This window comes from Uranotaenia lowii, chromosome 2, assembly GCF_029784155.1.
Source record: "Uranotaenia lowii strain MFRU-FL chromosome 2, ASM2978415v1, whole genome shotgun sequence".
NCBI lineage: Eukaryota > Metazoa > Arthropoda > Insecta > Diptera > Culicidae > Uranotaenia > Uranotaenia lowii.
This window is the reverse complement of record NC_073692.1, coordinates 428281238-428295138: the sequence shown is the minus strand read 5'-3', so window position 1 is coordinate 428295138 and position 13901 is coordinate 428281238. Positions and strand designations below refer to the sequence as shown.

The 13901-nt window shown below is 34.1% G+C and overlaps 1 protein-coding gene across 1 annotated transcript; it reads right to left on the bottom strand.

The window, feature by feature from the left end:
- Positions 1-224: 224 nt before the first annotated feature.
- On the bottom strand, positions 225-4602 carry LOC129749865 (drebrin-like protein). Its single transcript, XM_055744962.1, has 3 exons — positions 4043-4602; positions 3687-3879; positions 225-1504 (listed from the first exon to the last, which is right to left on the bottom strand). The coding sequence occupies exons 1-3, from the start codon at positions 4295-4297 to the stop codon at positions 777-779; spliced, it is 1176 nt and encodes a 391-aa protein (XP_055600937.1). The 5' UTR covers positions 4298-4602; the 3' UTR covers positions 225-776.
- Between the last annotated feature and the right edge of the window lie 9299 nt (positions 4603-13901).

The following is a 13901-nucleotide window of genomic DNA, read 5'->3' as shown; positions in this document are numbered from 1 at the left end:
TAATCAAAATTTGATTTATAATTTTAATATTTGCCTTTGCTGCAAAGTATTTTCCATGTTGAGAAACTCTTATTTGCATTAATTTCAAATTTGAATTTAAAAACTGGAAATTGAAAACTGAAAAAACAAAATAGAAAATTGAAAACCGGAAAATAAAAATTGAAAAATTTAGTTTCAATGAAGGTATGTAAATTTTTTCTTTCTAAAGATAAACTAGCCCACAATTTATATTATTTTCCATTTTATTAGCTACACTAGTTTCTGATGAAAGGGTCACTTAATTTTTGGAATTGTTAAATTTGTGATCGGTCGTGTTTTTTTCGTTCTTCGTTACTTTTTTGTTTGTTCAGCCAGATAATTATTGGAACTCCAAATATTTCATCCTAAACCTAATAACAATGCGCTTGAAACTTTAATGTACTTTAATGGAAAATGGGATATAGCTACACGAGTAAACAAATCAAGAATACGTTAGGTCTTAATAATGATAACAGGTTTTAACGGCTGTTTAAATTGCATTTCATATCACCGTGAATTGAATTCACCGCTGCGTGATGTTTAACGGAGAGGCCTATGCGTCAAGTTATTATTTATATATAGCTAGAATATATAATTATAGTTACACATTATCTGAATAATAATACACAACGACGATTGACGACGTCCAGTGTCAGTGATAAAATTTTACAACTAAGGATTTATCCACAACGACGTTTAAAAATGTGACGTAAACCGTGTGATGTGTGATGATTTTCGATTCGAATTGCATTTCAGATTTAGAGCAGCTCAACGTAATTGGCTGGGAACAGTCCGTAAGTACCATCCGGGGCCAGGCCTTGCCACCAGCCTTCGTCGATCTGGTCAATGTGCGTAATAATGTCTCCGGGATCGAAGCTAATCTCCGAATCGTCAGCCGCTTGGTAGTCGTACAGAGCCCTAGCTCGGATCATATTTTCTTCGTCGGAAAGATCGATCGTTGCATTGGGGTCGAAAAATTCTTGTGCGGCAGCAGCATTTTCTTCAGTCGCTGGTTCAGCACCGTTGTTTTGTCCATTTTGTTGCTCGGCTTCCAATCCTGCTTTCAGCTCATTGATGAGGCTTTCTTCCTCGTTGGATGAGACGGGAGACATGATCAACTCCGGAACAACTTGCTGCTGAATGTGAGTTGGACTAAGTTGAGCAGTGCTATTCAAAAAGCGAGCCTTAGCCGAGCTTACTTTTCCACTGGCTTCCACAACCTGTTTGATCTCTCGATCACGCTCGACCTTGACGGGACTAGCAGGAACTTCAGCGTTCGCCTCACGCTTCTCGAACTCTCGCTCTTCTCTTCGTCGACGTTCCTCCTCCAGCTGGACCGTTTCGTTCAACTTCCGTTCGTACTCGAGCTGAAGACGGTTCTTTTCTTCCTCCTCTTCCTTTCGCCAGAATTCATCTCGCTCCGTGGCATTTATTTCTTTCGTAGGGATCACTCGGTTGTAGTTAGTACCCACTGGTTTGGGAGCATCTACAAGAAAAAATAACAATATTAATAATGATGAACATGTTAATGAATGATTTTGGGGAAAAAAACGAAGCAAAGAAACAACACACGCTCAAGTCTCAGACCATTGAGATTTCAAAAATTACCAAATCGTTTTCTGTTTCCGAGTACCTATGAAATGAACTCTTCAAGCGCAACACCTTAACCCTCAAAAAGAAATCCTCACACGTTTTGCAACAGCAATAATAGCTTAATAACAATACACACACACACATTACCAATTATAACCGAATTCCACATTTTGGTTAGTGATGAAACCCGTGGTTGGCCTACAAAAATTTCGAACTTTATCAATACTGATGTTCTTCTGCAAGTCTGATTGGGGTCATTAAAGGGCTATTTGTTAATTTATGTTTCGGTATATCAAATACTTTTAGTTGACTCATTTATAGAAGTAGAAGTCTCCTTCCGCTTGCACAATTTTGAAATAACAGTACATAGTCTTAATCCAGTCGTAAGTAGAAATCTGAATTTATTGTTTTGTCTCCAAAAGCGGAAGTCGTTATGTGCTATAATTAATTTTCTAATAAGCTGAAGTCTCAATCTGCTTCTATTGTTTTCGAAAGCGCAAATCTTCATACGCAGACTTTCTCATAAAATAAAGTCTAGATCCACACCTCTGATTTCTATTAGTGTTATGGATTTTCGATCTGGATGGTGTTTCATTCCTAATCATCTTCATCATCGTCATCGACAATATAGTTCTCCTATCTTCTGTTCTAACTACGAAGCATCGAACAGTGGGCGCATTCGCATTAAATTGTTTCCACTCTTCATTGATCAATTATTTTGTTAATGAAGTATTCGTTTCTGATCGCTCACTATTCTACGCTGCATACTCTAGGCTGTAAATTTCTCTTGAACTTTCCACCTACATTGCTTTTTAGCGTCAGCTTCCCACAACTATTCTGACGCTACACAAAATTGCTTCTTTATAGAACTGGGTCATTAAAAAAAAACATCTTGCAAAAATCCATTTTCCAGAATTTTATCTGGTTTACACTACAGCCCTTCTTACACTTCATACAACTAGGTAATTTCTAGCAAAGCTTTACAGCGTACTTGCAGAACCTTATAAAACTGATCAACTAAAGTCTAAATCAACTGTTCCTAGTTTCTTGTAAGTAGAAGTCTCAATTCGATGTATCAATGTATAGTCTCAATCCGATTTCATCATATTTCCAACTGTGTAATAGGATGCTCATTTCGTTTGTTTCATTTTTCATCAGCAATTCTCAATCTGCTGCATTTATTCTCACATAAGCTGAAATCTCAATCCACTTTCATCATATTGAACAAGTAAAAGACCCAATTTTCATTATTTTCAACTAACGTAAATTTCAATCCGCTCAGTTTTCTGAAGAGAAGAACTTAATCCGTTGTAGGATTCCAGTTTTTTTTGGCTAAAGACGCACAAGTTTTTTTCAGAAGGTTAAACATTAAAACAATTAAATTAACAATACATATTGTTCATCTTTTTACTTTTGGGAAATAGATTGGGAAAAATTTATAAGAAATGTTTAGGTACCTAAGTATATAAGTTCTTCCATCTGGCTGAAGAGTGTTCCTGAGCAAAATTTCTCGGATAATTTAATTTTGAGCAAAATTCCCTCGGTATTTTAATTTTTGAGCTGGTCGAAAGAAAAGTCCATCAGCTTTACTGAAGCGTGCTCTCCCAGTAGTGGCGGAAGACAAAATGTAAATCAGCGAAATTCGTAATTCACTTTGAAACTTTTTTCGCTCTCATGATTTCCGTTTAGTTCAATGGGCCTAACAGTTTGTTTTCTTACAACAACAAAGACAATAGTTGACCACCAGAAAAAAAAAGAAATAAGTGTGGTTGGTGACTAATAGTTGTGTTTTGTCTCACGTACGGACATCGTTCGGTAAACCGTTACTTATCGAACCGTCGCTTGTTTTTTTTCTATATTTGGGGAAACAGCGGCGCACATGTCATACTGTCACTACCACAGTATGACCGAGCTATTTAATTGAAAGTTATTAATGTTTATTTTTCCCTCACTTGAATTTACCGACTTTTAACCCACTTACTATAGAGTCGCCCCGCCTACTAACAACACTACTGGTTTCTGTTATTCTAATTGTATCAATGAAGTGGGGTGGTGGACAAAAGCAATCAACATACCGTTAGCCTGTGAGTAATCTTTAACCTTGAAATCGTTAACGACCACCTTTTGCAACTTTTCGAGAATCCGGGCCTCCTCGACGTCGTCTTCGTTTGTGGCATGCACCGTAATGTGGGCTCCTTTCAGCAGATTGGTCACATCTCGTACGTGCTTGGCGCAGGTTCCTTTGCGAGCAGTCGGCGCTCCTTCACCCTAAAAGAGAAAGACACCATACATAGTGTAAACAGAAAAAGAAACTTGAAGCTTATCTTATCTTGGTATCACTATCGGGCCGGTTGGCAGCGATAGTTAAGACGACGAGTGTTAACCCAAGGGTAGACCAACTATATAATAAGTAAGATAAGGTGCGCCATACCTGCCAATTGATGAACACGAACTTTGCAATTCCGGTTTCCTGGTTATCTATCCGTACAAACCCGTACTGTATTTTGCCCGAATTAAATTCGGCTGCCAATTCCGTTATTCCATCTTCACCGGTTTCCTGTAGTTTCAGCACATTGGTCTGGCCCTCGTAGGTAAACAGGGCCCAATTTGTGGGGCTCTTTGTATCCACCACCAGCTTCCATGCCCCGAGGATGGAGTCTCGATTTTTCTGCAAATCCACTGACATTTTTTTGTCGCCCAAATTGCTTTACTTCCTGTGGTTGGAAACTTTCGACTATCATACACCAATCAACATGATCTTCTAAATGCTACTCCAATGTAATTGCAGAAAGCATCGCAAAGAACAACACCAAACCGTGCCTAATTCAACAGCGGATCGAAAATTTTAGCAGTAATCTTTTTTTTCTTTCGGACATGGCAAGTTTTACTTTCCAATGTGAATGAGAGATATTTTTTCACTGCGCTCGCTACTGTCAAGAACAGTGGTGGAATGTGTGGTTAACACACCAGCAGCAGCAGTAAAGCAGCGTTCTCTGGCTACTCTGGCCAGCAGCATACTCTTCCTCTCCCTTCATTCAGTAAACAGAAGCCTGCTTGCTTATGCAGCAGGTACATCACGCTTAATTCTCTCTCTCGGAAACACCCCCACATTTACAAACTATAGTATAGTCAGTATAGTATACACTACATACACTGCCCCTATTCGCATATGAGTCCCATGTGCATTTTCATCGTTTTTGAGTTATCGATTGAAAACGCTTCTTTGTGCTCCAATTTACCTATAAAACAAGTTTTTGTTCGAAGTTTCTTCTTCTTCTTCTTCTTCTTCTTCTTTATGGCCAGTTCATGGGCGAACTATGTTGCCAAGTCTTGTCAAACCGTGAATTACGTGCACATTGGGCTCAACGTGCCTCTTTTTATTTATTATTCGAGTTTTATTTATTTTTAATGTTCGGAAATACAGTTTTTATTTAGAAAAAAAACTTTTTGAATTATTATTTTGAGATTTGAGTGTAATAATGCTGTCAGGTATAGATCAGAAAGATATTTTATTTATTTTTAAAAATTTTGTTATTTCTTTGTAGGTTTCTTCATCAGCTTTTTTTATCAATTCAGTAGCGTCATCATAAATTATTAGATTCGGAAAATTTACTCTGTTGTGTGAATATTTGTAGCAGTCAAATAATAAGTGTTCCGCATTTTCTGTTGTTCCGCAGATGTCACATTTGTTATTTGTTTCTAGTTTCCAGCTATAAAGTCTGTCTTTAGTTAGTGTGTGGAATGATCTGAGTCTTCCTGAGGTAATTGTTTGTTGTGTATTTAAATTATATTTATAGAACCATGGTGTTAGCGATACATTTTCTAATATTTTGAAATGTTGTTTCCCTTTTTCAGTCGATATTTTTTTGTATTCCTCGTTCCAAGCAGTTATCGTTTCTTCTTTTATTAGGTTCATAGCATCATTAAGAGGAATTTTAGTGTAGAATATATTTGTACTAGTGCATCCTGATTTTGATAATTTATCCGCTATTTCATTTCCTTCTATTCCTTTATGGGCCGGTACCCATTGGAATTTTATATTTTTATTACTTTTCCCAATTTTCTCCATGATTTCGAATAGTATGAAGTTATTTTCAATTTTTTTGTTATTTTTCAATGATTGTAAACCCGATTTAGAATCTGTGCATATTACAAAATGGGTATCCGATTTTGTATTTATAATGTCTATCGCTATATTCATGGCCATAAGCTCCACGTTCATGATAGAGAGGTCCTTACATACTTTATATTCTATCTTTTCATCATATTTTTCGTTGTAGATTCCTATTCCACAACTGATATCTATTTTAGATCCATCAGTATAGATTTTGTTATAATTTTTGTAATATTTTTCCATATAATCTTTCACGATAATTTTGATTACGTTTTTGCTTAGATCATTTTTGTTTTCTATTCCTTTTATCTTATCTTCTATTGTACATTCTACTTTCTCTGTTTGAGTATGTTTTTTTGCTTCTGTTGATGTTATAATACATTTATGTTCATATACCATTTTTTCTAAGAAAGTGATGTTTTTTGGGAGGTTTTCAATTTCTAGAAATTGCTCCAATATTTTAACGATCGGTTTTTTATTTACGAATGATTTTATTACTTCCTTTTTAGCCAACCACGAGGCTCTATGCCTAATTGGTATTTCTCCTGCCTCGGCGAATAGTACATTAATTGGCGTAGATTTTAAAAGTCTTAGACACGTTCTTATTGAATCGTTATATGTCGAATTTATAGCTCTCAGATTTGTTTTTGCTACTTTCCCGTAAATAGTTATTCCATAGTCGATCTGTGATCTAATTATTGCTCGGTTTATTTTCAGAGCTGTTTTCGGATGTGCTCCATTTTTCTTTTTACATATTATTTTTAAAACATTTATTCTTTTTTTAATTTTGTTGTTCAGATAATTGATATGACACTTATTCGAGAGTTTTTCATCCATAAAATAACCCAAATATCTATGATTTTGAACTTGTTTGATTGTTTTGTTATTTATACTAATATTTATTTTTTCATTAATTTTTGGATTGAATAAAATTACTGCCGTTTTATCAGGATTTATTTCTATTTTTATTCTTCTAATTTTTTTGCAAGTTTGTTAAATTCTAAGTTTCCTTTTTCTTCAACTTCTTCTATCGACTCTCCGTTTATTGTTAGAGCGAAATCATCCGCGAATTGTAGAAGCGAGACATTATTTTCAGTATTTTCATGTAATTTCATCGTATAAATATTGAATAAGATTGGTGAAAGTGGACAACCTTGCGGTAGTCCTTGATTGTTTTCTCTTTCAATTTTTTTTTCGTTTGTTTCTAAAATAACTTTTCTGTTAAGTAAATATTGTTGGATCCATTCGATAATTTTCAAGGGCAATTTTATTTCATCTAATTTTGTTAAAAGTATATTTACATCTACTGAATCAAATGCTTTACTTAGATCTAGAAAAATTGAGATGGAGCGATTTTTCTTTCTCTTTTCTTCCATTATTATTGAATTCAAATGGTTCACACAAGTAATTGATGAATATCCCTCTCTGAATCCATAAGAGAATTCCGGTAAACATTTTTTTTCATTTAGAAAAATGTTTATTCTTTCTTTTAAAATGCCATTTATAATCTTTAAGTTAATATTTATCAATGAAATCGGTCTATACGCCGTTGGTGACAGTTTGTCTTTATTTTGTTTATAAATTGGGATAATTTTGATGGATAACCATTTTTCTGGAATTTTACCTTCTATCCAGACTCTATTTATAATTTCCAAAATTCTGATAAGTAAATTATTATCTATTCTTTTCAGCATATAATACGAGAGTCTGTTTTCGCCCGCTGCTGATTTATCTTTTTTCTCTCTGATTACTTTTATCATTTTTTCTATACTTAATTTCCCTACCATTCTTTCTTCTCCTATCTCATAATTAGTCGATTCGAATGCTGTTGTCGTTTCTTTCTTAAAGTTGATATCCATAAATTTCATAGCCAAATCTTCATTTATAATAATTTCTGTATTTTCTTTGTATTTAAAGTTTCCTTCTATCCGTTTTACTATATTCCACATTTCTTTAACATCTGTATCTTCATTTATTTGTTCAATCATATCTTTTCTATATTTATCTATAGCCTCTTTCAGTGTTTTTCTAAATTTGTATTCCGCTTTTTTATATTCTATTTTATTTTCTAATGTCAGATTTCTCCTAAAAATTATGTGTTTTTTGTTTTTAATCTCGTAGCTTTTTTTGACTTCTTCATTCCAATATGGTTTGATTTGAGTTTTACTTTTTGGATTAATTGTATATATTGATTCTTTTATAGCTATTTCTATTTTATTATTTAAATCTTCTACGTTTTCTATAGTGTTGTAATCGATTTTATTAATATTTTCTATGGCTTTTTCTTTATTTATTAGTGTGATTGGATGTTTATTATTTAATTTATTATATTCATATATTTCCAATTCAATGAGTTTATGGTCCGAACCTATGTCGTTGTCCGAAATTTTCCAGTTTATTTTACCAGCTATATCATTTGTAACAAATGTTATATCTACTGCTGATGGGTTTTGACTTATATCTTCCCAACGTGTTGGTCTACCATTGTTCAATGATATCATTTCATAATCATATAATAAATCATGAATAAATTCTCCTCTTCGATCGCCTCTGTCACATTTATTATCCCATAATGGATGATGTGCGTTTAGGTCACCTCCTAGAATTACTGGTAATTGACTATTTTTAATAAATTCAAATAAATTTTTAAGAGATAATTTTATTTCATCTATTGAAATATTTGGTGCTATGTATATTGAAATGACTATAGTTGGTTTTTTAATATTTTTAATTATTGCTGCCATTATTTCTAAATTCACATTAGGTATTTTTATTTCCTCATAGATTATTTGCGGATGAATCAAAATTCCCACTCCTCCGTATCCTTCTTCTCTGCAATTTTTCAAGAATTTGTAGTTTAAAAATTTATATTTTTCTGAATCTTTTATCCAGATTTCTTGCAACAAAAAAATATGTATTTCGTTTTCCTTTATATACTTTTTAATTGTTTCTCTTTTCAATTGGGGTCTTATACTATTAATGTTTATTTGCGATATTTTTAAATTTTCTTTGAATATGTCCATATTTCTGTTTCTTCTTAACTTTTTACTTTTGTTTTTGTTCTATTGTATATTGTTTGATTAATTCGTTAAATATTTCGTTGATTGTTGTCCCAATTTCAATTTCTAGTATATCAGATTCACTGTATGTGTTGTCTGTTTTTTTATCTTTTATGTAGTTCATGAGTTTTGTTGTTGTTTGTTGCATAATTTCTGTTTTAAATTTCTCGAATTCTGTAGTTTTCTGTGGGTTGTTTGATATAATTTTTACTTGCGGTATGTATTGCTCACCAATTATAAGTTTTTTTTGAGTTTTAACGTTATCTATTTTTTGTTGTTTGTTTTGATTATATTGATTTATAATTTTTTGGTAATTTATTGGATTAGGATTGGTTGCTGTTGGCCTGTAACCTTTTTGATACCTACTTGGACGTTCCAAACTAGGGAATTCGTCGGTAGATTCAATCGCGGAAAATCTGTTTGCTTTATAGAATCTTGGATATATTTCCTCTGCTTCAATGAACGTCATTTTATTAACGACCATTGCTTTGTTTATTTGTTGTCTTCTATTTTTCTCCGGGCAATTTTTAAAATTGGCTTGGTGTTCGCCCTTACAATTTTTACAAATCGGTTTTTTGTTATAACATTCTGTTGAGTGTTCTTCATCTTCCAACATCCCACAATTTACACAGGTTTTCTTGCCATTGCAGGCAGATTCCTTGTGCCCAATTCTCCAACATTTCTTACAAATCCTTATAGGATATATATAAATCTCCGGTGTGGTGTAAAATCCATAAATTTGCACTGTTCTTGGAAGCTGTGGTCCCTCGAACGTAATTTTAATTGATTTAGTTTTTTGAAGTTTTTTCTCTACCATTTTTTTTATTCTTTCTACCTTTAAAATCTTCTGTTCTGAAATTGCTTGCTGATAAATTTCTTCTTCTGTTATATTTAAGGGAATATTTTTAATTACTCCTATTGTTTCTAGGAGCATTTTAGGAATAAACGCTCTATAATTATTATTCTTCAAAATTTGAACTGAATTTAAAATTTTTTCAGTGTCTTTAGGATGTTTACACTGAACCCAAATTCACTCTTAAAATACAAATGATTTTTCACTTAAAAACAAGGATCCAGTGATTTTCTTCCATTCAAGTGCGACATATACATTTCACTTGGCAGTCACTTAGATTTCAAGTGAATTCATCCACATTCACTTCAGTCGTCACTTGAATTTGAAGTGTTAAAAAAATATTCACTTCCCCATCAGTTGAATTTCAAGTCAATGTCGGGTTTTAATTGTGTTTATTTTCAGAGTTCAAAATGGCAAATTCTAAAGAGCAGCGTTTAAAGCTTATGCTGGATTTGGATTTTCCCAATTATTTAATAGGCGATTTTGGCGGTAGTTTGTGTTAAACGTGATGTAAGGAAAAGTTGTTTAAAGGTGTTATCATGTTCCAGCTTGTGGGTTGAACGGGACAGATTTTCTGGTTTGCAGCAGGGATGATTTAGAAGTCGCACTACACTATCCGCAGTAACCGATCTGCCTTGGGATTACGATGGAGTTTTCCTTTCGCCATAAATTTATGGCGAAAGCGTAATGTAAGTATTTGAAATCGTAGTGCTGTTTTATAAATGTTCTTTTATTTAAAAACGCGAGAGATAATTAACTAGAAACTTACTTAGAAACTCAGATAAATTTCACTCGAACGTCTTAGTGTAATTCACTTGACCGGTCACTTAAGTGAATTCACTTGACCCATCACTTAAAATTCAAATGAAATTACGTATGGCGAGAATTTACTACAGATGTCACTTAATTTTTAAGTGAAAATTATTTTGGGTGTATAAATTAATTTGAATCGATTTTTCCCCGCTTTTTTAATTTCCGAGAATTGATTAAGATTTAATTCGTGAAGAAACTTACCCACTACCATAGCTTCTAGTAATAAATCACTTTTTTCTTTCGTTGATATAGGTTCAATAAAAATAATATTATATTTTTCATTTTTAATCCATTTTGGATCCATATTATTTTCCGACAAATTTTGATCGTTGTTTTTAGTTTTTCTTACTGTGCTCCTGTGTACCGAACCTTCACTTTCAGTTTGTTCATCATTAAGTGTTTGTGCTTGTTCATTTTTGGGTAGCTTTGATCTTGTGTTGTGTTTGTTTTCCAAACTGTGTGACCTTGTTCTTGCCAGTGTTCGTTTTTGGTTTGGTGTTTGTGATGTTTCTTGGTTATTTTTGTTAGTGTGATCTTCCTGATTGTGAGTGGTCGTTTCCCTATACATGTTCGTTGGCTTTGCTTGCGGGATTTCTTCAAAGCCACAAAATGGCGGATCTTCCATATCTTCGTCTGATAGAGGTAATTCTGGTAATTCCGTTTCTGTGAGGTTTTTATCTGGTGGCTTTTTAGTCATTTCGTCATTTTTTCCTGAGTCCGTCATTTTTGTCATTCAGTCATTTGTCCAGTCCTATATTATTTATACTGATGAAGAAACTTACCTTGACTACTTTAATACTATTTTTTCTCTTCCTTATTTCTAACCATCTAGCACTATTTTTCTCTATATTGAACTATTACTATTTATTAATTTTAACTGTATCTCTTCCCTTAACTATAAATAAAACTATTTTCACGACTTTTTCGTGGCGCGTATAAAAATGAAATCTATGTGCACTTTTCTTCACTACGTTTCACTTGACTTTTTTGGCGTCGCCTGAAATTTTTGTGGCCGCTTGGCTTGGCTGTTCTGGTCGAAGTGTTGTTCGAAGTTTGTTCCCAAAATTTCGAAAAAAATAAGACCCCTGATGTGTCCCATGTGAAAAATATTCGCATATGAGTCCCATAACCAAAATTCAGCGCCAGAGCTTACGATTGAAGGAAAGGATAGATAGAAAATGAAGTAAATCAATAATTTAATGCTTAAAACATTAATTTACATAAAAATTGAACGTATAGTTGCAAAATGATTCCGAAGAAATCTGGTTCTTAGCCACAAAAAACATTAATAAGAAACTGGTAACCAAAATTATTTTTTCGACAAAAATCAACCGATGAACAACTTAATAGCTCAGTCTTCGGTCAGGATGATTCCTTCGTGGGTAATTTCGACGATCTAATGTGTGATCGGGTGGGTTAGGGTTACCATATCCCACGACACCAAAACGAGTACATAGAGATCATTTATCCAAAAAGTCAGCAGAAACGTTAAACAGTAGAACCCCGCTTATCCGGGTCCTGGTTTTTTAGCTCCCGCGTTGTCCCTCAGATAAGTGAAACCTCGAATTAAACGAAAAACATTGACAAACCCTTTTGCTCTAGTATTGCAAATCATTAAGGCGCATAGCTCGGATCTTATATGGATTTAATTGATTATTTTATTTAATCGACGTTTTTGGTAAGTTCAAAATTGCCAGAGAAGTCAATTGCATAGCTTTACGATATATTGCGATGATTAAAAACATTTTTAAATGGATTTTTGATAAAAATGGTAGCTCGATTCTACTGTTTATATTTCGTGCTATCAGAGGTGGCACAGAGATATTTCAATGTAATCAAATACTGTTACTGTCTTGGAGGTTATGTGTCTTTTATGACAATTATAAATTTTCTTTTAAAATACTTTTGTACTATACCTAATTTTTTGCATATTGATTACTATTTGCATACTCAAAGGCACTTATTTACAACGACTTAAAATGTATGTTTTTTAGAACAAAATATTGAAGTAATTTGTTGAAAGCTGTATTCCTTTCGTAGTTTTTGCATAAGATGTGAAAGGGTGGGTGGTACAAACTTTTTTCATTACTTTTTTCTATATGCAAAACAATATCAAGACCACTGTTTTCGTTTATTACCTAGGAAGATGTTCCCGGAAGAAATCTCCTTCTTTGTCTTGAATCCAGCAGACTTTTGGCCGGTGTTATCTACGTATCCGTAACACACATTGAATTAAATGATGATGAATTCGCAGCAATTTCAAACGAATGAAAACAAAGTTTTGGAAAAACACTGGAAAACACATCCCACTTGGTTAAAAAACCTTGATTGAAATCAGTATGGAATCAAGATCTTTCGATAACTTTCCTCTGTCATCAAAAAGAATGGTAAACAAATGAAAAAAGATGTTAGAAAAGTACTTGCCACTTGCCGATAACTTTAGCACCAGAGACTCATTTGCAAATAATCTCTGTTCGAGGGTTAAGAATATTCGCATATGAGTCACATGAGTGTTTTACTGTAAATTCTCCGTAATTTTTAGTTAGTATTAGCGCAAAAGTAAACAAAAGTATTCTTTGAAGTGTTTTCTATCCGAACTATTGATAGGTTTTGCCTACAAATAATGCATACGTTTGTTTTTTGGAAAACAAGTTTCAAACTTAACAAGCGTTTTTCTCGGTTTGCTGTTTTTACACATGGGACTCATATGCGAATAGGTGCAGTACAGTTCATCCCATTCGAACGTTCAGCCTAACTGTATTTATATTAATAGCGTGTCACGCTCTATCCAATGCCTTCGCCATGTGTCAACATAAATGGTGCCTTTGCTCTCCTCACTCTCACCTTGGCTCTCTTTGCTCACGAAGCTCACACGAATTTACAGTAAAGGCGCAATAGCCCGTCGGACCAGAGTGCCTCCAGCTACGGGTGGATGCATATTGAGGAAAAGATGGACGATTCCGTGCATTGGTATAAGAACACACCTAAAGCTTTACACGCCTTGCGTCGGACGTCGCGTCGCGACAGGGTCGCATTGACATTTCATTTTGGGGATACCATGTTCCGTTTGAGCCACCACAATGGTGCGTAACAGCATTGTACTAAAATGCTAAACTTGTTCTAAACAGCAGCGTAACGAGCCTATAGTAAACAAAGAGACGAAATGTCACGATTGGAATTTTCGATTTTCTGTCAGTGTCATATTCCAATCGAGCAAAACCAAGCAGTTTTAAAGGCAGCCCTACAGCAGGGTTGCATGCTTATTATTCCAAAAGGGATCAGATTGCGTCAGTGGACGCTGTATTGTGCTGCAAATAAATTCCAGTGCGTCGCGTCGTTGACAGCTGACGCGACGCTACGTCCGACGTGCTATTGTGCAGGCGCCTCAAGTCTGTTCAATGACGTTTGGTCGAAACGGGTCGAAATAAGTAGAAATGGATTGACAGTTGAT